Below are 23,629 nucleotides of genomic sequence, written 5' to 3'. Positions count from 1 at the left end.
ATTTCTATCTCTACGATTCTCCTTCTGTATCCCAGAAGCTTCTGCTCCGCATCACTCTAGCCCAGGGGTAGGCAACCTCGGCTCTTTTATGACTCGTGGACTTCAACTCCCAGAATTCCTGAGTCAGCGTAGCTGACTCAGGAATTCTGGGAGTTGAAGTCCACGAGTCATAAAAGAGCCGAGGTTGCCTACCCCTGCCCTAGCCTCAGCCTTTATCAAATTACAGATGGGCGGGCTTGGCGCATGCGCCTCGGGAAGGCGCGCCCGGCTTGTTGCCGCCTCCGCAGCGCCTCCCGCCAAGGCGATTGGTGGCGGCGGCCATCACGTAGGCGGAAGGCGGGACCGTGTGCGTGGAAGTGGGAGGGGGGAAAAAAAAAAAGGAAGACACGGAGTCCGGCAGGCCGCCGGGATGAGCCTCTGCGGTGGCCGGAGACCATGACCCAGCCGAGGCCGCCACGGCTGCATCACCACGCGGAGCGAGGTAGGTAGGTAGGCAGGCAGGTGCGCGCCTCGGGCCGGAGCAGGCCCGCTCGGCCACCTCAGGGGTCGCGAGGCCTTCGCTGAGGGAAAACTGGATGCTGTGAGGAAAGGGAGGGGGCGTGGCCGGGCGGAGGCCCCGCCCCCGCTTCTCCTCTGACCGGGCTGCGGGAGCCAATCAGAAGAGGCGGCTCCACCAAGAGGCGGGCGATGAGGGCCTGCTTTGACTCCTCCCTCCTTTCAGGAGGCAAACAAGCAGGCAGAAATTCAACCGGGCGAGCGTCCCGGCTGTTGAAAAAGGTCCTGCTCTGCGGTATTGTCCCGTGGAAATGCTCCAGTTCTTCCCCCAATCTAATCTCGTCCTGTTCTTGAAGGCCTCCTGCGAGGTCCCACCTCGCAGGGTTGTTGTTGTTGTTGTCATGGGCAAAAGAGGAGGAAGGTGTGCGGGATAGGCGCGCTGCCTCGAGTCCTTTGTGAATAAATCAACTATATATTTGGAAATAATTATCTACATACATGCATGGGGTGGTGTAGACACACGCACGCATACACACACACACACACACACAACACAACACATACATGCAGGTGGTCCTCGACCTCGGACCACAGTGGAGCCCAACATTCCCGCTGCTCAGCGAGACGGTGGTTAAGCGAGTGTTGCTCCACTTTACGACGGTTTCTTGCCTCGGTTGTTAAGGGAATCATTGCAGCCGATAGGTCAGCCAGCCGGTTGTTGAGCGCATCGGGCTTCCCCTATTGGCTTTGGTTGTCAGAGGGTCACAAAAGGAGAATCACGCGACACCTTCCCCCCCCTGATGCCGCAACCCGCCGTAAGTACGAGTCAGTTGCCAGGCGGCTGAATTTTTGATCACCTGACCCTGGGCGATGCCGCAAGGGTCAGAAGTGGGAAAAAAGGTCGTCAGGTCTTTTTTTTCCTGCGCTGTTGTAACTTGGAGCGGTCACTAAAGGAGTAGTTTTAAGTTGAGTAATGCCTGTATTTATTTCTCACCTGTAGAATGTCCGACACCCGTCATACTCTTCAGCTGTCAAAAATTTACCTTTTCGTAAACTTGGTTACTCAGAAAAGTGCTACTGGACCTGACTTTCACCACCGTACAGATAGTCCTTGACTTACGACCACAGTTGTAAGTTAAGGCCTGTTGTAAGTCAAGGACTACCGATAGAGAGATATGGATATGGATATACGCTTGTGCAGATAGCTGATAGATGAGAGAGAGAGGGAGGGAGGGAGGGAGGGAGGGAGAGATGATGAGTAGATAGCAATGATGAATGATAAAAGGCATAAATAGAAATAGATAGATAGATAGATAGATAGATAGATAGATAGATGATAGATAGATGATAGGGATGATGGATGATGGGGTAAATAGAGATAGATGACGGAGTGGATTGAGATGATGGATGATAGAGAGAGGATAGATAGATAGATAGATAAATTAGATAGACATAGATAGATGATGGAGTAGATAGATCATAGATGATAGAGGGGGTAAAGATAGATAGATAGATTGGCTGATTGATTGATAGATGATAGGGATGTTGGTGTTAGTGATGACTTACAAAGCCCTTCATGGCATGGGTCCGGATTACCTACCGCAACACCTGTGGCCGGCGTCAACCTCCCTCCGTCCAGTGCGCTCCCACAGAGAGGGCCTCCTCAGGGTGCCTCCGATCAAAGAATGTGGATTGGTGGCCCCTAGGGGGAGGGCGTTCTCTGTGGGCGCGCCAGACCTGTGGAACCGCTTGCCGGTCGAGCTCCGGATGGCCCCCGACCTTCGCTCCTTCTGGCAGGATCTAAAAACTTATGTATTCGAGCAATCCGGCCTGGTTTGATCGGTTAAGGGTTGGGGTTTTAACATGGTTTTTAATTATTGTTTATATTCGGGCATAATATTTAATTGTTTTTTAACTTTTGTACATCGTTTTTTATATTTATTGCCCTGTACACCGCCCTGAGTCCTTCGGGAGAAGGGCGGTATAAAAATTTAATAAATAAATAAATAAATGATGGATGATGGGGTAAATAGAGACAGATAGATGACGGAGTGGATTGAAATGATGGATGAAAGAGAGAGAGGATAGATAGATAGATAGATAGATAGATAGATAGATAGATAGATAGATAGATAGATAGATATACATAGATGATGGAGTAGATAGAGATAGATGATAGATGATAGCGAGTAGATAGATCATAGATGATAGAGGGGGTAAAGATAGATAGATAGATAGATAGATAGATAGATAGATAGATAGATAGATAGATGATAAGGATGGATGATGGGGTAAATAGAGATAGATGATGGAGTGGATTGAGATGATGGATGATAGAGAGAGAGGATAGATACATAGATGAATTAGATAGACATAGATAGATGATGGAGTAGATAGAGATAGATGATAGATGATAGCGAGTAGATAGATCATAGATGATAGAGGGGGTAAAGATAGATTGATTGATTGATAGATGATAGGGATGATGGATGATGGGGTAAATAGAGATAGATAGATGACGGAGTGGATTGAGATGATGGATGATAGAGAGAGAGGATAGATAGATAGATAGATAGATAGATAGATAGATAGATAGATAGATAGATAGATAAATTAGATAGACATAGATAGATGATGGAGTAGATAGAGATAGATGATAGATGATAGCGAGTAGATAGATCATAGATGATAGAGGGGGTAAAGAAAGATAGATAGATAGATAGATAGATAGATAGATAGATAGATAGATAGATAGACACACACACATCAAGTCAGCAAACATACCTAATACTTATATTTTCCCTAATTTCCTATTAAATTTTTTTACCCATGTAACCATTTATTTTTGCTGGCCCTGGCTTACTTTACCGGGGAGAAATCCAATCCCCAGCTGTCCACCAAGGCAATGTTTGGGGAAAGAAAGAGCATTGCCTCCTGCAAACGCCAAAGTGTGTGTGGGGGGGGGGACTTCCCTTCTGCTCTTTAGACACCCCGCTCCCAGCAATTTAGCTGGAAAGGAAGGTGAAGTGACGAACACACAGTTGCATAAACCAACTAGCACTTCCTCAGCATCAGCTGAAATCAGCATAATGTCAGAAGGTTTGCATTTCAGCAGGATTTTTTTATTTGTATTGCTTTGCTCCGGTTGCATTTTTAGATGTTGAGCCTTTGCTTGGAACAGAGGGTTGTCAGTTTCCTGGTATTTGGGTGTGTTTAATAACCATTTCAGTCGCTTTAATCATCAGAGGGCGGGTTGATAACTCAAAAGGCACCGATTCCTTTATATGTAAGCTGGTAGGTATTCCTCGACTTTTTTTTACATAATTGGGACCAGAATTACTCTTGCTAAGCAAGCTGGTTGTTAAAGGAGTCACAGCCAACTTTGCAATCTTTTTGTCCTCATCGTTAAGCAAATCAAGCAGTCGTTCAGAAGATTACTGTCATGGTTCCGACAGATGAAACTCTCCAAAGAACTTCGAGGCTTTGTTTACCTTAAAGAATCTTTATTCGAGTAGCATAGCATTGGCAGGTGCATCATAGGTAAAGGTAAAGGTTCCCCCACACACGCGTGCTAGTCGTTTCCAGCTCTAGGGGCCGGTGCTCATCTCTGTTTCAAAGCCGAAAAGCCAGCGCTTGTCCGAGGACGTCTCCGTGGTCATGTGGCTGGCATGACTAGACGCCAAAGGCGCACGGAACGCTGTTACCTTCCCACCGGAGCGGTCCCTATTTTTCTACTTGCATATTTTACGTGCTTTCGAACTGCTAGGTTGGCAGAAGCTGGGACGCATAACAGGCGCTCACTCTGTTACGCGGCACTCGGGATTCGACCCGCCAAACTGCCGGCCTTCTGATCGACAAGCTCAGCGTCCTAACCCACTGAGCCACCGCGTCCCTAGGTACATCATAGGGGAAGCCAAAATCTGATTTCCCATCCTCTAAAGCAGGGCTTTTCAACCTTTTCACCCATTGTACCACTTTTAGGATATGGCAGCATCCGAGTACCACCAGTCACCTAGCAAGGTGTCAAAAACTTGATGACACCCCCCCCCAAAAAAGGAAAAAAGTGTTTTGGTCACTTCACATGACCCTGGGACACTCTGACCGTCATCAATACGAACCAGTTGCCAAGCATCTGAATGTAAATCACAAGACCCTGGAGATGCTGCAACATTCCAGCTGGATCCTGGCGGCGATCCTGACGCTTCCGCTGAGCCCTGACAGCCCTGCAGCTCCAGCCGTGTCCCAGGGGTCGTGTGTGATTCCCCCTTTTGCGACCTTCTGACAAGCACAGTCAGTGGGGAAGCCAGGTTCACTTAAGCAGCCGTGCGATTAACTTAACAAGTGCAGTGATTTTCGCTTAACGAATGTGGCAAGAAAGGTCATCTAGTGGGGCACAACTCAGTAAACAGAGGTCTCACTTAGCAACTAAAATTGTGGTCGTAAGTTGAGGACTGCCTGTGTTAGCTGTGTTGCCCACTTTGAGTTGCTTATAAAGGCAGGATAGCAATCTAATAAATAAATAAATACTATTTCTCATTGGCCTATATTTTCCAAATGCTTCTTCCTTGGATGAATACCATTCCCTTCCCAGCCTCTCCTCCTTTTTAAAATACATTTTAAGGTTGACTGCTTTTAACTAGCCCTCATTATATTTGTATCTCATTTTCTCTTTTTATTTTAATTGCCTGTGCTTTGACAACATCCCTTATTTCACCTTGGGGACAACATCTTCGCTTTGAAGCCAGAAACAAGAGGTGGTTAAAACTGGCTGATTTTACGGGTAGTCTCGGACCACAAATGAGCTCAAAATTTCTGTTGTAGTTACTTTATCTCTGAAGGTTTTTAAGAAAACACTGTGTCAAAGCTAGGAGATATTGGACAATACTCCACACTTGGTTAGAAAAAACGTGAGAGAAGCACATAGGCCAGGGGTAGGCAACCTCGGCTCTTTTAGGACTCGTGGACTTCAACTCCCAGAATTCCTGAGCCAGCCACGCTGAGGGAAAAGGGAGAGGTTTCCAAGCTGAGCCAGGCTGGCTAAGGAATTCTGGGAGTTGAAGTCCACCAGTCATGAAGGGGCCAACGTTTCCCTCATGCTGGCTCAGGAATTCTGGGAGTTGAAGTCCACCAGTCACGAAGGGGCCATAGTTCCCCCCTGCTGGCTCAGGAATTCTGGGAGTTGAAGTCCACCAGTCACGAAGGGGCCATAGTTCCCCCATGCTGGCTGAGGAATTCTGGGAGTTGAAGTCCGCAAGTCATGAAGGGGCCATAGTTCCCCCATGCTGGCTCAGGAATTCTGGGTGTTGAAGTCCCCAAGTCATGAAGGGGCCATAGTTCCCCCATGCTGGCTCAGGAATTCTGGGAGTTGAAGTCCACCAGTCATGAAGGGGCCATAGTTCCCCCATGCTGGCTCAGGAATTCTGGGAGTTGAAGTCCACAAGTCATGAAGGGGCCATAGTTCCCCCATGCTGGCTCAGGAATTCTGGGTGTTGAAGTCCCCAAGTCATGAAGGGGCCATAGTTCCCCCATGCTGGCTCAGGAATTCTGGGAGTTGAAGTCCACAAGCCATGAAGGGGCCAGAGTTCCCCCATGCTGGCTGAGGAATTCTGGGAGTTGAAGTCCACAAGTCATGAAGGGGCCATGGTTCCCCCATGCTGGCTCAGGAATTCTGGGAGTTGAAGTCCATGAGTCATAAAAGAGCCGAGGTTGCCTACCCCTGATATAGACTATAAGCCTGAATTTTTTTTTAACTAGGTATAATGCCAGAAAAACTTGATAAGCAAAGTACATATTTGATTTTACACGTGATAACTGCGGCAAGAATTATATTTGCACAATATTGGGAGAATGAAGAAATGCCACCAGAAGAAGAAATGATCCCCCCAAAATATATATATATATATTAGACTGTGCGGAAATGGACAGACTTACATTAAGATTGAAAGAAAAAGAAGAAATAGAATATTTTCAAACTTGGGACCTATTTTATCAACGGTTAGAGGAAAGATTTAGGGATTTGGAATTTTAATTTGTGTTGGTGAATAAGATACCCAGACAACACGTTTTTGTTGAGCTCTGTTAAAAAGTAATAATAAAACTTTAAAGAAAAGACAAGACTGGACAGCCATCTGTCTGAAATGGTAGAGCGTCTCCCGCTCGAGCAGGGGGGTTGGACTAGATGACCTCCAAGGTCCCTTCCAGCTCTATTCTGACTGAAGGGGAGAATCAAGTCAGAGATCAGCTCCCAAAGGTTGAGCAGGAGCCACTGGGAATCCGTGCCTCTGATTCTGCAGCCAGAGAAAAATCTGAATTCTGTAACCGCAATGTATTAATTGTCTTTCGAATCATTTCAAGTCGTGGAAAGGAGATCCATGCTTTGATTGTTTATTGTTATTTATTACAGGGCTTCTTGTACAGGTAGACCTTGACCAATGGCCACACCTGAGCCCCACATTTCTGTCGCTAAGCGAGGCAGCTGTTAAGTGAATTTTGCCCCATTTCACGACCTTCCTCGCCACAGTTGTTAAGGGAACCACTACAGTCGACAAGTTGGTTACACGGTCGTTAAGCGAATCCGGCTCACTGCGACCGTCATAAATGCGAGTCGGTTACCAAGCGTCCGAATTTTAATCCCGTGAAGACGGAGAGGCTGCAAAGGTCGCAGGTGCGAAAACAGGTCACGGGTCCCGTTTTCCAGTGCCGTCGCAACTTTGAGCAAACTGTTGTAAGTTGAGGACTGCCTGTCCTGGAAATCTGGTTGCGTTTTTTTTTTTTTTTTTAATCCGGGGCAATGCAGCTGACGGTTCCCTGCCTTGCTTGGATAGCCAAAGAAATGCATCTTGGATTCGGCGGCCGAGATTGGCGAAGCCGAATGTAAAGGATCCATTCAGATAGTTGACAGAGAAGCCTTGTTCAGTGTGGGAGGAGGAGAAGGAACATGTCCAAAACGAAATGTCAGAAAAAAGAAAAAGAAAAAAAATAACAAAACACATGTCAAACTCCATTTTGGGCTCTGAGCCTGCCCTTTTCCGCAGCTGCTTTGCTGTGTCCTCGGCTTAGTGACCACAGCGGAGTCCAACATTTCTGATGCTAAGTGAGACATTTGTTAAGCCGAGTTTTTGCCCCGGTTGTTCAATGAGTCATTGTCATTAACATTAGCAACACGGTTGTTAAGCGAATCCGGCTTCCTCCATTGACTTCGCTCGTCGGAAGGTCGCAAAAAGGGGATCACGTGACCTCCCTTCCCCCCACCCCCACCCCCGGGGACGCTTGCCACCGTCATAAATACGAAACCACTTGCCAAGCATCTGGATTTTGATCCCGCAACCCTGGGGGTGCCGCAACGGCCGTAAGAGTGAAAAATGGCGCTTCTTTCACTGCCGTTGTGACTTTGAAGGTCTCTAAGCGAACTGTTGTAAGTTGAGGACTGGCTGTAGTCCTCGGCTTACAGCCATTCATGTAGTGACCCTTTGAAATGGCGATGGTGTTGAAAAAAAGTGAGTTGTGAGGGTAGGGATTCTGGGAGTTGAAGTCCGCCTGTCTTTCAGCCACCCAGGTTGAAAAACACTTAAAAGAAAAGCTGGATTTCCACCTATCAGGGATACAGAGATTCCTGCAGAGAGTGGATTAGGCTGATCTGTGTAACAAATAACGATTTGGTTTGACTACTAGATGATCTCTGCAAGTTCCTTCTCTTTTTACATCTGTAACTTTTTTTTTTAATTTGGCGCTTAGCACAGTAAAAGAGAAAATAATGTATTGTACTTAGTTCATATAACTTCATAACTTCCTACAACCATTTCAGCTCAACTATTTGCCCTTTTACAATTTGCATTAGAGACCATTAGACATCATCATCATCATCATCATCATCATCATCATCATTATTATTATTATTATTATTATTATTATTATTATTATTATTATATCATCACACAACCAGATGTTCAGACTGGATTTGGCATTTTTGTCTACCTATCGAGTCCTTACCAAGGACCTGGGATAGGCAGATGTGGGATGTTTGGTGAAATTACAGATCTCGTCGCAGGATGGAAGCAGTTCCTAGCAAGGCCGCCTTTTGCAATTGACTGATGGCGAATTTCTCAATGCCGATGATGGTGTTCCAGTGGTGCTCCAGCTGTTTTGGGATTGCACCCAAGGCGCCTATTACCATTGGTGCCACCCTTGCTTGCCTTTGCCACAGTCTTTCTATTTCTATTTGTAGGTCTTTGTATTTTGCTATCTTCTCCAGTTCTTTCTCGTTTATTATTATAAAACTTTTATTCAAAAAAACATGAAACTCAGTCAACTGAACACTCAAATTGACTGGCGCTAATGGTTGGCACGGGTTGCTGCCAGCATCCGAGGGATCAACCAGGTATCTCCTTAAAATGTAAGATGTTCCGAGTAACGCAGTTTTTTGCAGCATTGCTGGAGTGATTGCAGGAACCTGCAGTATCTTGATGTATTTTGCAAAGTTTTTGGACATAGTTCCCAGTGCCCTGACGACAATGGGTATCCCTGTTACGCGTTTCATCCATAATCGCGCAGTTTCGATGGCCAGGTCGCGGTATTTCGTAATTTTTCCCAGTTCTTTTTCTTCGACTCTGGCATCTCCTGGTACAGCGACATCAATCAGCTGTGCGCCTCAGTTCTCTACGACTGCGATATCTGGCGTGTTGTGTTCCAAATGGCGATCTGTTGTTGTTGTTATTTCCTTTGTTTAGCCTACTAATTCAGAAACGTATTAGGGCCAGGTACCTACATATGTTTCAGCATAATATTCTGTCAAGCCTGTGAAATTTACAGCTTGTAAAATGGGCCACACGCAGCTAGGCAGGCTCTCCAGTCGTATATCCAGGGCTTTTTTTTTTTTTGTCGTAGAACGCTCAGAACGGAGTTCCGGCACCTTTTTTGGATGGAACCTTGCAGGGTAGGCAAGGCGGGCTGTATGATATATGTGAGTTCCAGCACCTTTTTTTTTTTTTTTTACAAAAAAAGCACTGCGTATATCCCAAGATCCTTTTTTACATATCAACGATTCAGTTCGTTTAGGTCAGTAGGACTTGTTGGATCCAAGCTGAATGACGAGAGCTTCGCCAGATTAAAGCCTCCCAATCAGATTATTTGAGTACGAATTCTAAAACCGCACATCAGGTATGCAGCCAGGTAAAAGGGAGGTCACGGAAGAAGGCTTTAAACACCAACGGCTTGTGCTGTTTTGTTCTGAACTCACTGAAGTGGTTGTGTCATTTCCACCACCACCCCCGCCCCTAGGAGTTTCTTCCTTGTCCTGGTGATAATGAGGCCCGTGAAATAAATAATGTGAGATGAACTCACGAGGACGATGGATCGTTAAAGGTGCTTCCAAGTAAAAGCATCACACAGAGATGCAATCATATTAGCTTTATTCAATGATAGATCAAAGAGAAAGAAATACTTGGCATGAAAGCATTCATGCCTGCATGTGAGAGAGAAATAAAATAAAAGCAAGCTAGCATTACATAACTAAAACAGAAGAAGAACTAGAAGCTAGGAGTAGAATCTTAAGAGGCTAGAACTAGAAGTAGAAGCAGCCCCTCGTGCAGAGGTATTTATGGGGGGGTCTTGGTCCCTCCCTGACCATAAAACTCTCTCGCCAATGGGGTCTGTCGGGGTCTGAGACCCTTGGCTCATCAGTGGAAGCAAAGAAGCCTCTTTGCCTCCATCTGATGACCCTTTTGGGAAACTGCCATGGCTGGCACAAAACATCTAACAAATAAGGATTACCAACTTTTTTCCTGGCTTTGATTGCCTGTGTAGGGCCCTCCTGCTTTAAATGCAAAATTTCTAGGTGCCTTGCATGCTTTTTAACTCTCGATATTTCTTTGCTCCTTTACCTTTCCGTATAAATCTCTTATGGGGGTTTTTTCCCCCCCCAAAAAGGTAGGTGCTCTCTTTTTAAAACAGCCTTCTGGAGTGAGAATGTTTGTTTGTATCAGTCAGCATTCAGGTTAGGAAGCAAGGATGTGACTTCATTTTGAGAATCCTTGCCAGCTGGCTAGCCTGATGTCTGTTGGACTTCCCTTCTCAGATTTTGATGCCGAGTTTATTTATTGTTAGATTTTTTTTATCCCACGTTTATTACTTTGTAAATAAACGTGGGGGGCCAAGCATGGCTGATATGCCTTCTTCCTCCTGTTTTCCCACAACAATCGTGTGAGGTGGGTTAGGCTGAGAGAGAATCAATGGGCCAAAGTCAACTGGTGATTGGCTCAAAGTCACCCAGCTGGCTTTCATGCCTAAGGCGGGATTAGAACTCACCGTCTCCTGGTGATTGGCCCAAAGTCACCCAGAATGGCTTTCATTTCTCAGGCGGGACTAGAATTCACCGTCTGCTGGTGATTGACTCAGTCACCCAGCTGTCTTTCATGCCTAAGGCGGGACTAGAACTCACCGTCTCCTGGTGATTGGCTCAAAGTCATCCAGTTGTCTTTCATGCCTAAGGCGGGACTAGAATTCACCGTCTCCTGGTGATTGGCTCAAAGTCATCCAGTTGTCTTTCATGCCTAAGGCGGGACTAGAATTCACCATCTCCTGGTGATTGGCCCAAAGTCACCCAGATGGCTTTCATGCCTAAGGCGGGACTAGAATTCACCGTCTGCTGGTGATTGGCCCAAAGTCATCCAGTTGTCTTTCATGCCTAAGGCGGGAGTAGAATTCACCATCTCCTGGTGATTGGCCCAAAGTCACCCAGTTGGCTTTCGTACCTAAGGTGGGACTAGAATTCACCATCTGCTGGTGATTGACCCAAAGTCACCCAGAATGGCTTTCATTTCTCATGCGGGACTAGAATTCACCGTCTCCTGGGGATTGGCCCATAGTCACCCAGCTGGCATTTGTGTCTAAGGCGGGACTAGAACTCACCCTCTCCTGGTTTCTAGGCTGGCACTAGGCCAGCTCTGCTCAGGGGGGGGGGGGAAGCAAAGGCCCTTGACTGATGTAGGTTTCTGCCTCTTTCAGAATCGGGCAAGCAGCAGAGAAAGGTAGCCGAGATCTACCAGGTCCTCGACAGTGAGCCTGTCGACATTGCCCCGCTCCGGCGCATGGCGATCAGCGAAGGAGGCCTTCTGAGGGACGAGATCCGCTGCAAAGTATGGCCCAGACTTCTCAATGTGAACACGGACGACCTGCTGCCTCTGCCAGGTGAAGCCCTCTTCTTCTCTCCACCTGACCAGCCTCAGAGCCGGGATGTGAGTCCCTCGGCACCAAGAAGATGCCCTGAGCCTGGTGGTTTTTAATTTTGACTCTCCTGACATATTTATGCTGTGAAAAAGAAATCAAGCTATTGCTAGGATGTTTAAAAGAAGTTTAAAAATCCAGACTCTGATGGCCGGTTTTCGTAGCCCGAGTGCCGCGTAACAGAGTGAGCGCCTGTTACTCATCCCAGCTTCTGCCAACCTAGCAGTTCAAAAGCATGTAAAATGCAAGTAGAAAAATAGGGACCACTCCGGTGGGAAGGTAACAGCGTTCCGTGCGCCTTTGGCGTCTAGTCATGCTGGCCACATGACCACGGAGACGTCCTCGGACAAGCGCTGGCTCTTCGGCTTTGAAACGGAGATGAGCACCGGCCCCTAGAGTCGGAAACGACTAGCACGCGTGTGCAGGGGAACCTTTACCTTTACCTTTAGGCAACCTCTTATGACTCGTGGATGTCAACTCCCAGAATTCCTGAGCCAGCATAGCTGGCTCAGGAATTCTGGGAGTTGAAGTCCACGAGTCATAAAAGAGCCGAGGTGGCCTACCCCAGCTTTAGGCGATACAGGAGGCCACGATTACAGAGTCCAAGACGGATGGCTTAGTCACGGGGTAATATTTTGTTGTTCAATATAAACGGATCTGCTTTGCAGAGATTGTAGGAGGAGGAGGAGAGCCAGGTTAGTGTAAGACTACTCCTCGAGTTACAGCGGTTTATTTAGTGACCATTTGAAGTCACAATGACACTGAAAAAAGTGACATACCATCGTTTTCCACACTTAGGACCGTTGCAGCGTCCCCTCTGGTCACATGATCAAAAATCAGATGCTTGGCAACTGGTTCATATTTATGACGGTCGCAGCGTCCCCCTGGGGTCACGTGATCCCCATTTGCGGCCTTCTGACGAGCAAAATCAACGAGGAAGCCAGATTCACTTAACAACCGTGTTATTAGCTTAATAACCGCAGTGATCCACTTAAGCGGCATGTCAGGAAAACTTATAAAACGGAGCAAATCCACTTAACAGCTGTCTTGCTTAGCAATGGAAATTTTGGGCTCAACTGCGGTCGTAAGTCGAGGACTACAGGTAACCCCTGACGTAGGGCCGCAGTTGAGGCCAAAAGTTTTATCTCGGCGAGTGAGACATTTATTCAGTGAGTTTTGTCCCCAATTTACGAGCTTTCCTGCCACAGTTTTAAGCGAATCCTTGCAGTTGATAAGTTAGTGACACGGTCGTTAAGTGAATCTGGCTTCCCCCACTGGCTTTGCTTGTCAGGAGGCGGCAAAAGAGGATCGCGTGAACCCCCCCGGGAACATTGGAACCGTCATAACTATGAGCCATTTGCTAAGCGTCTGAATTTCGGTGATGTGACCACAGGGGAGGCCGCAAAAGTCATCAGGGTGAAAAACGGTCGCAAGTCACTTCAGTGCTGTTGTAACTTCGTACAGTTGCTAAATTGTTGGGGGCAATTAAGCTGACTTTGTAATAATGCCGCTTGGGTGTGTGTGTGTGTGAAAGCCCTAATAAGCAGGCATATACATAGAATGAAGGCTACTGCTAAGCTTGTAAGCCGCCCTGAGTCTTCGGAGAAGGGCGGGATATAAATGGAATTAAAATAAAATAAATAAATGAACGTTTGTAACTTGAGGACTGTTTATGACAAGGGGTCTTCCAACTTGGCCCTTGGATGACTTGTGGACTTCAAGTCCCAGAATTCCCTACCAGCAGTGCTTTAAATAATAATAATAATAATAATAATAATAATAATAATAATAATAATAATAAGAAGAAGAAGAAGAAGAAGAAGAAGAAGAAGAAGAAGAAGAAGAAGAAGAAGAAGAAGAAGAAGAAGAAGAAGAAGAAGAAGAAGAAGAAGAAGAAGAAGAAGAAGAAGTTGTTGGAAGGGACCTTGGAGGTCATCTAGTCCAACCCCCTGCTACTGGAGTTGAAGTCCACAAGTCATCAAAGGGCCACGTTTGAAGACACACACACACACCCCGGGTTGGTTGGAAAACCAGACTCACTTTTCTGCTTTTCAAGAGATATCAGAAGACAAAAGCATGTCTGGCTTGTAATCTTCACGGTTTAACGACGTCTTTTTCTTAGCTTCCCGGTCTTTCTTTTTAATTCTCATTAATTATAAAATCCTTTGCCGTTTCTCTTAGAGGAAGACCTTCGGGAAAACAGCAAAGATTATCAGCAAGTCCTGCTGGACGTAAGGCGATCCCTCCGGCGTTTCCCGCCAGGTATTTTGATCCGTCAATCCTCTGGGTTAAACCGGGTTAAAACACAACTCGTTTATGGCCGCTTCTTCCAGCGAAGCCAAAGGCTGATAGGCAGGCCTCGACTTAACAACCATTCATTTGGTGACCGTTGGAAGTGACAGCGGTGCTGGAAAAAAAGGGACTTTGGCCCGTTTTTGACACCGGTAGCATCCCCCGTGATCACCTGATCAAAATTCAGATGCTTGGCAACTGTGATCCCTTTTGCGCCCTTCAAACAAGCAAAATAAAAGGGAAAACGGATTCCCTTAACCTAGAAAGGTCGTAAAATGGGGAGAAACTCACGTAACAAATGTTTCACTTAGCAGCAGAAATTTCGGGCTCAATTGTGGTTGCAAATCGGGTATTACCTGTACACTTCTGCAACAGTCTGCTATTTGGAGGAGGAGGAGGAGGAGGAGGAGGAGGAGGAGGAGGAGGAAGTAGTAGTAGTTGGAAGGGATCTTGGTGGTCATCTAGTCCAACCCCCTGCTCAGGCAGGAAACCCTATACCATTTCAGACAAGTGGCTGTCCAGTTTCTTCTTAAAAAGTTCCAGTGTTGGAAAAGGGAGGGGGGGGAGAAAGGAAGGAAGGAAAAAGAAAAACGAATAAGATTCAGAAGGGACCTTGGAGGTCATCTAGTCCAACCCGCTGCTCAGGCAGGAAACCCTATACTATTTCGTACAAATGGCTGTCCAGTCTCTTCTTAAACACTTCCAGTGTTGGAGCATTCACCGCGTCTGGAGGCAGGCTGTTCCACTGGTTAATTGTTCTCACCGTCAGGAGGTTTCTCCTTAGTTCTCGGTACAATGGGGGCAAAACTCACTTAACAAGTATCTCACTTAGCGACAGAAATTTAGGGCTGAGTTGTGGCGGCTAAGCTGAGGACTCCCTGTGCTGACTCGGCCTGGCAAGAACGATAGATTTCAGAGCCACACAGAACGTGGCGAGGCAGAGCTGAAAGCAACCCGATCAATAACCTCTTTGGCCGAGTGGAAAGACCAGGCAGGAAAAGGCCCTCTAAAGAAAAGCCCGTGACGAAACTCATCTGTTCGGCGCCGTTGTAACTTTGAGCCGTTGTAAGTCAAGGACGACCCGTGGATCGTCTGTCCCAGCTCGGCGGTCCTTTTATGAGAATAGGATTCAGATGGGCGTCTTCCTTTCGGCTCTTGCTTCACTCCTGTCTCTTTTCTTCCCTTCCCTTCTTCCCCAGACATGCCGGATGAACAGAGAGAGGGTCTCCAGGAAGAGCTGATAGACTGCATCCTCCAGGTTCTGCAACGCAACACACAACTCCACTATTACCAGGGATACCATGACATCGTGGTCACCTTCCTGCTGGTGGTGGGGGAGAGGTTGGCCGCCACCCTGGTGGAAAAACTTTCAACCCATCACCTCAGGTGCCCTTTTCTTTCCCACCCACCCCCCAGCGTTTCTCAACTTGGGCTGCTTGAAGATGGGAGGACTTCAACTCCCAGAATCCCCCAGCCAGCCAAGCTGGCTGGGGAATTCCAGGAGCTGACGTCCGCCCATCTTCAAGCAGCCACGGTTGAGAAAGACTCCTTTCATTGAATGGAATCTGGTCGACGATTTGGGACGAGGGGATGGATGGGGAACTCATCAAATCTGCAGACGACACCAAGCTGGCAGGAATAGCCAACGCTCCAGAAGACAGCCTTAAGGTACAGGAGGATCTGGACAGACTCGAACACAGGGCGCTGTCGAACAAGATGAAATTCAGTGGTGAAAAAAGCAAGATTCTACATTTAGGCAGGAAAAATCAAATGCACAGGTATAGTATAGGTCAGGGGTAGGCAACCTCGGCTCTTTTATGACTCATGGACTTCAACTCCCAGAATTCCTGAGTCAGTATGCTGACTCAGGAATTCTGGGAGTTGAAGTCCATGAGTCATAAAAGAGCCGAGGTTGCCTACCCCTGGTATAGGTGGTACTTTGCTCAATAGTAGTAACTATGAGAGGGATATTGGACTCCTAGTGGACAATCACTTAAATAGCCAGCCAAAAAAGCCAACACAGTGCTAGGCTGCATTAACAGAGGGGCAGAATCAAGATCACGTGAAGTATTAATACCACTTTACAATGGCTTAGTAAGGCCACACTTGGAATCCTGCATCCAGTTTTGGTCACCACGATGTGAAAAAGATGTCGAGACTTTGGAAAGAGTGCAGAGAAGAGCAACAAAGATGATCAGGGGACTGGAGGCTAAAACATACAAGGAACAGTTGCTGGAATTGGGCATGTGTAGTTTAATGAAGTGATGGACGGGGGGGGGGACGTGATAGCCGGGTTCCAATGAACAAACTTCTGAATTTTAAACCAAAACAGGACAACCGTTGATCACACCCAAATGATGGCTCCACCTCCCCTCCAGGAGGTTAGACTCTTGGCAAAAGGTTGCCCCCCCACCCCCTCAGCCTTTCCTAAACATCCTTTGAGGAGTAAACCTGAATAGTTCCTGAACTGCAGGTTGCGTCACTTGTATTGTGTCTTTAGCATTGTTCTTTCTCGGTGTTTAGTTACCACCCGTTCTTTCTTGTCCTGCCTTGAGGCGCTTTTGAGAAGAGGTTGACACACACACACACCCTTCTTTGTGGCAGCCCCCCCCCCCCAAATGCTGAAAGACTGCTATCTTGTCACCCTTCGTCCTTCACTTCCATCGGAGTATTCCATTCCAAATTGAGCTGGAAGGGACCTTGGAGGTCTTCTAATCCAGAGGTTCCCGACCGTTTGACTACCAGGGACCGATTCCACGGAGAAAGGATTTTTCACGGACCAGAGAGTGCGCGGTTTTGTCTGCTGCCTGCATCCCACGGATGGGGCTTTGCTTGTTTGTGCGGACCGGTTGCTGGCATGCCGCGGCCCGGTACCGGTCCACAGACCAGGGGGTTGGAGACCCCTGGTCTAATCCAATACCCCTGTTCAGGCAGGAAACCCTACACCTTTTCGGACAAATGGCTGTCCAGTCTCTTCTTAAAAACTTCCAGGGTTGGAGCATTCACCACTTCTGGAGGCAGGTGGTTCCACTGGTTAATTGTCAGGAAGTTTCTCTTTAGTTCCAGGTTGCTTCTCTCCTTGGTTAGTTTCCATTCGTTGCTTCTTGTTCTGCCTTCGGGCGCTTTGAAGAAGAGCTTGACTCCCTCTTCTTTGGGGCAGCCCCTCAAAAAGTGGAAGGCTGCTATCATGTTACCCCTCGTCCTTCGCTTCATTAAACTAACAGAAGAGAATGACAGACTTGGAAGGGACCTTGCAGGTCCTCTAGTCCAACCCCTGCTCAAAGCAAAGTCCTTATATCATTCCAAACAAATCGTCCAGTCTCTTCTTGAAAACCTCCAGTGATGGAGCATTCACAGCTTCTGGAGGCAGGTTGTTCCACTGGTTAATTGTTCTCACTGTCAGGAAGTTTCTCCTTAGTTCTGGATTGCTTCTCTCCTTGATGAGTTTCCATCTGTTGCTTCTTGTCCTGCCATCAGGGGCTTTGGAGAAGAGCTTGACTCCCTCTTCTTTGGGGCAGCCCCTGAGATACTGGAACGCTGCTGTCATGTCCCCCCTTGTCCTTCTTGTCATTAGACTCGACATACCCAATTCCTGCAACCGTTCCATATATGTTTTGGCCTCCAGTCTCCTAGCCCAGCAGTCTCCAATCTTTTGGACGCTAGGGACCAGTTCCATGGAGGGCACTTTCTCCACGGCCCATGGAAGGCACGGTCCGGTGCCAGTCGGCAGCCCAGGGCTTGGGCATCCCTGATATGCAGGATGTTTGTGGTGTGTATACCTGTGTGCCTCACCATTGTTGCACTCTAAAACTTGCCTAATCCTTGTTGCAGGGATTTTATGGACCCAACCATGGAGAACACCAGACACATTTTAAATTACCTGATGCCCATCATAGACCAAGTGAACCCAGATCTCCACGATTTCATGCAGAGGTAAACAAAGTTTGGGGGGTTTTTTGGTTGTTTTTTTCCCCCCCAAGTCTAGGGAGTCCTCGACTTACAGTCGTTCGTTTAGTGATGTTGTGATTCAGGGTCAGCCTGTGGGTTCGGCAGTTGGGTCGGATGACTCAGATGAGGGGGAGGAAGGGGGTGTTGAAGAACTTGCTGATGATGGCTTTGAGGCTCTGCAGAGCCCCCAGCCAGGCCCCTCCTACCTGGTGGAGACCCAGCTGTGTGAGCCTGACAGTGTGGATGAAGATGACCCACAGCTGGCCCTGTTCAAGGACGCCCGACGCAGGAGGCAGTCAAGTAGGAGCAAGCAGAGGAAGGCTGTGGGGCTTCTCGGAAGGAGGCAAAGAGAGGCCACGCCCTGAACTCTTTATAAAGGGAATGTGTGGGGAGGGCTGGTTTGCTGAAAGCAACCGCTGCGATAGTGTTTCAAAGCTCCTGTATCTTGGTTCGTGTCTTGTTTGTTTTTGTAATAAATTTGGCAGACGTATTCCAGCCTCTTGCCGTTTATAAAGGGGTTGCCTTTTCTGCAAGGCCGGTAGCAGGCTGGAACAGAACAAGTGACCGTCCGGAGTTGAAAACAGTGACCTGTGACCGTTTTTTCACCCTTAACGACTGTTGCAGCATCCTCGTGTTGACGTCATCGAAACTTAAACCGTGAATCGGGGCCGGGAGAAGCTGGGGGGATCCCATTTCTTAGGCTCAACGTCTTAGGCTCAACTCGTGTTTCCCTTGAAAGGAAAAAGAATTTGTTACGTGGCAGCGTTATCTCCGCTCTGAAGACAGGAAAAAAAAGAGCCCGATCCGTTTTCTTGAGTGGCTGTTTTTTTTTTTATATTTAAACTTTACCCCACCCACCCACCCCTCCTTTTTTTTTTTCCTGCACAGAGCTGAAGTGGGAACCATCTTCGCCCTCAGCTGGTTGATCACCTGGTTCGGGCACGTCTTGTCCGACTTCCGGCACGTGGTCCGGTTATACGACTTCTTCCTGGCCTGCCACCCACTGATGCCCATCTACTTTGCAGCCGTGGTGGGTGTCGGGCAGGGAAGACGGGGCTGCCGGGCCAGGCGTGGGCGGGAAGAGGAAGGGGGGGAGAGCCAATCAGAACAGGCCCAAGTCGTCTCTCTAGTCCTCGGAGCCCCGGAGGGGGGGGAAGGGGGGGGCAACAAACAGGAGCCCCTCGGAGACCCCAAGGGAGGCCACGAACCATAGCAGCATCTGACTGGTGGTTTTCGTTAAGGGCCCTCCTTCTCTCTCCCTTCTCTTCCCTCCCCTCCCCCTTCCTTCCTCCCTTCCCCCCTCCCCCTTCATTCCTTCCTTTTCTTTTGTTTCCTTCCTTCCTTCCCCCTTCTTTTTTCCTTCTTTTTTCCTTCTTTCTTTCCTCCCTCCCTTCCTCTTCCCTTTTCTCCTCCCTCCCTCCCTCCCCTTTCTTTTTTCCTTCTTCCTTCCTTCCTTCCTTCCTTTCTTTTCCTTGCTTCCTCTTCCCATTTTTCCTTTTCCTTCCTTCCTTTTCTTTACTTTTTCTTTCCTTCCTTCCCCCCTCCTTCCTTCCTTTCTTCCCCCTTTTTTCCTTCCTTCCTTCCTTTTTTCCTTCTTTCTTTCCTCCCTCCCTTCCTCTTCCCTTTTCTCCTCCCTCCCTTCCTCCCTCTTTCCTTCTCTTCCTTTTTTCCTTCTTTCCTTCCTCCCTCCCTCCCTTCCCTTTTCCTTTTTTCCTTCTTCCTTCCTTTTCCTTGCTTCCTCTTCCCATTTTCCCTTTTCCTTCCTTTTCTTTACTTTTTCTTTCCTTCCTTCCCCCCTCCTTCCTTCCTTTCTTCCCCCTTTTTTCCTTCCTTCTTTTTTCCTTCTTTCTTTCCTCCCTCCCTTCCTCTTCCCTTTTCTCCTCCCTCCCTTCCTCCCTCTTTCCTTCTCTTCCTTTTTTCCTTCTTTCTTCCTCCCTCCCTTCCCTTTCCCTTTTTTCCTTCTTCCTTCCTTTTCCTTCCTTGCTTCCTCTTCCTATTTTTCCTTCCTTCCTTCCTTTTCTTTGCTTCTGCCCTTCCTTCCTTTTTCCTTCCTTCCTTCCCTTTTTCTTTCCTTCCTTCCTTCCTTCCTTCCTTCCTTCCTTCCTTCCTTCCTTCCTTCCTTCCTTCCCCTTACCTTTTACCCGTCCTCTCCTCTCCATTCCTCTTTCCTCCCTTCCCTTTCCTCCTTTTATCCCTTCCCTTCCCAAGCTGCCATTCCAACCGATTTCAACCATGCCCAATTTCTCCATCCCCCCCCCCCCGCAATCCAAGGGGCCTTCGACCTGTTTGCGGTCACAAACCCGGAAGGGGAAAGTTCGGTGGCGCCGCCGGTCGGAGTCCCAGAGCTGCCGCTTCCCTTTGCAGATCGTGCTCCATCGGGCCCCGGAGGTTCTGGCCTGCGACTGTGACATGGCCTCCGTCCACCATCTGCTGTCCCAGATCCCCCAGGATCTCCCCTATGAGACGCTCATCAGTCGGGCTGGCGACCTCTTCGTTCAGTTCCCGCCTTCCAAGCTCGCCCTGGAAGCCGCTCAGCAAGCCGAGAGGTGAGGAGGGGTCTCCTTCCCTGTGGCCTTCGGTCCGCGCAGCTGCTGCCCGCCCTGGGGAGAGAGCAGAGAGCGAGGAGGGGAGGGCAGGGTCCTTCAGAGCTCCCCATCCCTTTCTAGAAGCTTCCACGGGGGGCCGTTCCAGAAGGATCGGGAATGGCAAGACTTTGGGCCACGGTCCCCCCTCGGCCTCTCAACTGTGCAAAAAATATATATAAATAAATAAGGAAAGAAAGAAAGAATTCCTCCCAGGAGAAAAAGAGAAGCGAAAATCCCTAATACGGGGGAGGGGAGGAGTCCCCGGATTATGACCACAGTGGAGCCCAGAATTCCCGTTGCTAAGCGGGACCGTTGTTAAGTGAGTCTTGCCCCCTTTGGAGACCTCCCTTGCCTCCATTGTTAACTGAATCGCTGGGGTTGTTCAGTTAGTGACCCGGTCGTTAAGCGAATCTGGCTTCCCCATTGACTTGGTCGGGAGGTCGCAAAAGGGGATCGCAGGGGACTCCCCCACCCCTCCAGGGCCGCTGCCACCGTCACAAACACGAATCAGCTGCCAAGCGTCCTAGTCCCGATCACATGACTGGGGAGGCTGCGTGGGTCGTTTCAAGTGTGGAAAAACATTCCCAGATGGCTTTTTTCCAGCGCCCGTTGTAACTTCGGTCACTAAACGAAGGGCCGTTAAGTCGAGGACTTCCAGTTTTGCGCAACTGAAGTCCAATCCACGAGAAAGGCACCCCCCCTTGGTGGCTTCCCAGCTGCTCACCCCCTCGCCTCCTCTTCCTCTCCCCTCTACCCCCACCCCTCTGCAGGACGGCCGTTTCCACCTTCAAAGACTTCGAGCTGGCTTCGTCCCAACAGCGGCCGGACGCCGTCCTCCGTCAGCGCTTCCGAGATCGACTACGGGTGGAGGAGAGGGCCAAGTCCCTCTTAGCGACCAAACCCAGGACCAACCGCTTCGTCAAGCTGGCCGTGATGGGGCTGACGGTCATGCTGGGGGCGGCGGCGGTGGCGGTGGTCAAGAGCGCCCTGGAGTGGGCACCCAAATTCGAACTCCAGATCTTTCCCTAGGGCTGAAGCCAGGAAGGGAGGCCCTCCCGTCCTCCCCAAGCTGAAAACCATCCCAGGAGAAGACAAGCTGGGTTTTGAGGCCAACAGCCCACCCCCACCCCCAAATCCGTTCCCTCCTGCAAGCAGTCTTCAGCGTAGAGAGGGGACTGTCGCCTTGGGCGACGCTACAGGCTGGGCGGTCCCAATTTTTGCTGGCTCTTCTGGCCGGCTAATGTGGGGTGGGGCAGTTGTTCTCCCCGAAGACCACCTTCTTTTCCTCCGTCTGCCGCACCTGATGAAAAAAGAAGACGCGGCGCGCCTATTCAGGGAAAAGCGGTGGTGTTCCTCTCCTCTGGAGGAGAGACGTGGCTTGGGATCTCCAGAGCTTCCCCGAGCAATATCGGTTGTCTGTCTCGACCAAACAAAATGGAGGAAGACAGACAAGTCTCTCTCAGCGGTTGCAACGGCGGGATTTAATCCTCGCCAGCTCTCGTTTCGACCTCTCCCCTGCTGGCCAGAAAGGGAACAGCAGGAAAAGAGGTTTCGTCGAAAGGCAGAACCGATCTTGGGGGGGGGTGTCCATCCTTGGCAAACTTTGAAGACTGGGTGGGCTTCAACTTCCAGCCAAGCTGGCTGGGGCCATTCTGGGAGTTGAAGCCCACCAATCTTTTAAAGTTGGACAGCCCTGAAATCGATCTTCTGAGGACTTTCAAACTGATCTGTTGCCACCGAAGCCGGGGGGAAGAAAAAAAAAATCAATGCTAATCGCCCGGGTTCGAAGTGCGATACTCACGAGACTTTTTCCCTGACAGAAAAAAAATTAAGCTTTTCTTTACCTGCATGAAGGGTTCTCCCCGAAAAGAAACTTCGCTTAATCCCGTGCATCGTCTCCATGACTTCCCATGGCAAAAGCCTCTCTCACAAGTGTCCTTAACTAGCCTCCGCTACTTTGGACCGACAAGTTCTCGGCTATCTTTGAAGCCACCAGCTGAACAGAAACAGCCTAAGAAGTAAGGACCGTCTTTCTCGGGCCCCTCGGTGCCCGAGGTGAGGATTGCTCCCTTTGCCAGCTGGGCACCCAGTTGAGTCTTCCATTCAACCAACAGTAGGGCTGGACAGCTGGGCATTGAGGTGGAGAGCCGATGAGCTCCGCCGTGCCCTTCAGGCTTAAGGATGACCTCAAGATGTCCTCCAGGAAGCCACAGCTTCCAGAAGACATGAAGATCCACTTCCCGGAAGGACTTCCCCTCCATTCGTGTTTCTCTAAAAACAGCGGGGCCGAATTCTGCTCTGTGCCAAGGCTGGCTTGTTCTGGAGGAGAAGCGACCAGGATACCCACAACGAGTTGCGTTCCTCACGTGATTGTTGACCTTCTCTTCTGGGATAAGCTCAGGGCTGGTGCCAGAAGGAGCGCGCCTTTCTCCAGGGCTCAGATTGTGCTTGTGTGGTTCCCGAAGACCACTTTTAACCCACAAAGCTGGTGGGACTTCAGCCTTCGCTTTGCCTTGAATTAGTGGTTCAGATGTTTCTAGGCAGATGATGGCCCAGCCAATGTTTTGGATAACGGGTTTTGGACTGTAATGTCCCTCGTGAGCCGGAGGGGAACATAGATAGACTTTCCCCAACACTTTGGATATCTAAACCCGGTGTCATAGCATAAGAAGCAGGTGTGGGGTGTGATGCCATCCAAGCAGCGGTGACAAAAAGGGACAGGAAAAGCCACAATTGTGGCTTCTAAGAGAAGTTTTAAAAAAAAAGTTGTCGCCTCTAAGAGGAGACACGCAAAGAGAGCCCAAGAAATCCCTGACCTCGCCTTTACAAAAATCAAAAAGCACTTTACAAATACGAGTCCTGAAAGAAGAACGAGAGAACAGCCTTTTTATGGAGAATCGTTAAGGCAGGCGGTGCTCCGATGTCCCTTTTTGTTAAAAAAAAACTTAAGAGGCGTTTTCTTCGGCTTCTGCGGATCGCTCGCGTCGGCCGAGGAAAATCGGGAGCCCTAAAGTTTGCTTCCAACCGCAGGAAAGATGCGGCCGTTGGAAAGAGAAATTCCGTCCCACCGTATTTCGCTCGTACAAAAA

The 23,629-nt window shown here is 48.7% G+C and overlaps 1 protein-coding gene across 1 annotated transcript; it reads left to right on the top strand.

Annotated features, from left to right (window-relative positions):
* Positions 1 to 342: 342 nt before the first annotated feature.
* On the top strand, positions 343 to 23,627 carry TBC1D20 (TBC1 domain family member 20). Its single transcript, XM_083360937.1, has 8 exons — positions 343 to 481; positions 11,497 to 11,679; positions 13,897 to 13,977; positions 15,207 to 15,393; positions 17,839 to 17,940; positions 18,844 to 18,985; positions 20,320 to 20,501; positions 21,311 to 23,627. The coding sequence occupies exons 1-8, from the start codon at positions 436 to 438 to the stop codon at positions 21,567 to 21,569; spliced, it is 1,182 nt and encodes a 393-aa protein (XP_083217063.1). The 5' UTR covers positions 343 to 435; the 3' UTR covers positions 21,570 to 23,627.
* Positions 23,628 to 23,629: the final 2 nt, after the last annotated feature.

Source organism: Vipera ursinii (assembly GCF_947247035.1).
Source record: "Vipera ursinii genome assembly, chromosome: 3".
NCBI lineage: Eukaryota > Metazoa > Chordata > Lepidosauria > Squamata > Viperidae > Vipera > Vipera ursinii.
The sequence above is the reverse complement of the archived record's forward strand: the minus strand, read 5'-3'. Positions and strand labels throughout refer to the sequence as shown.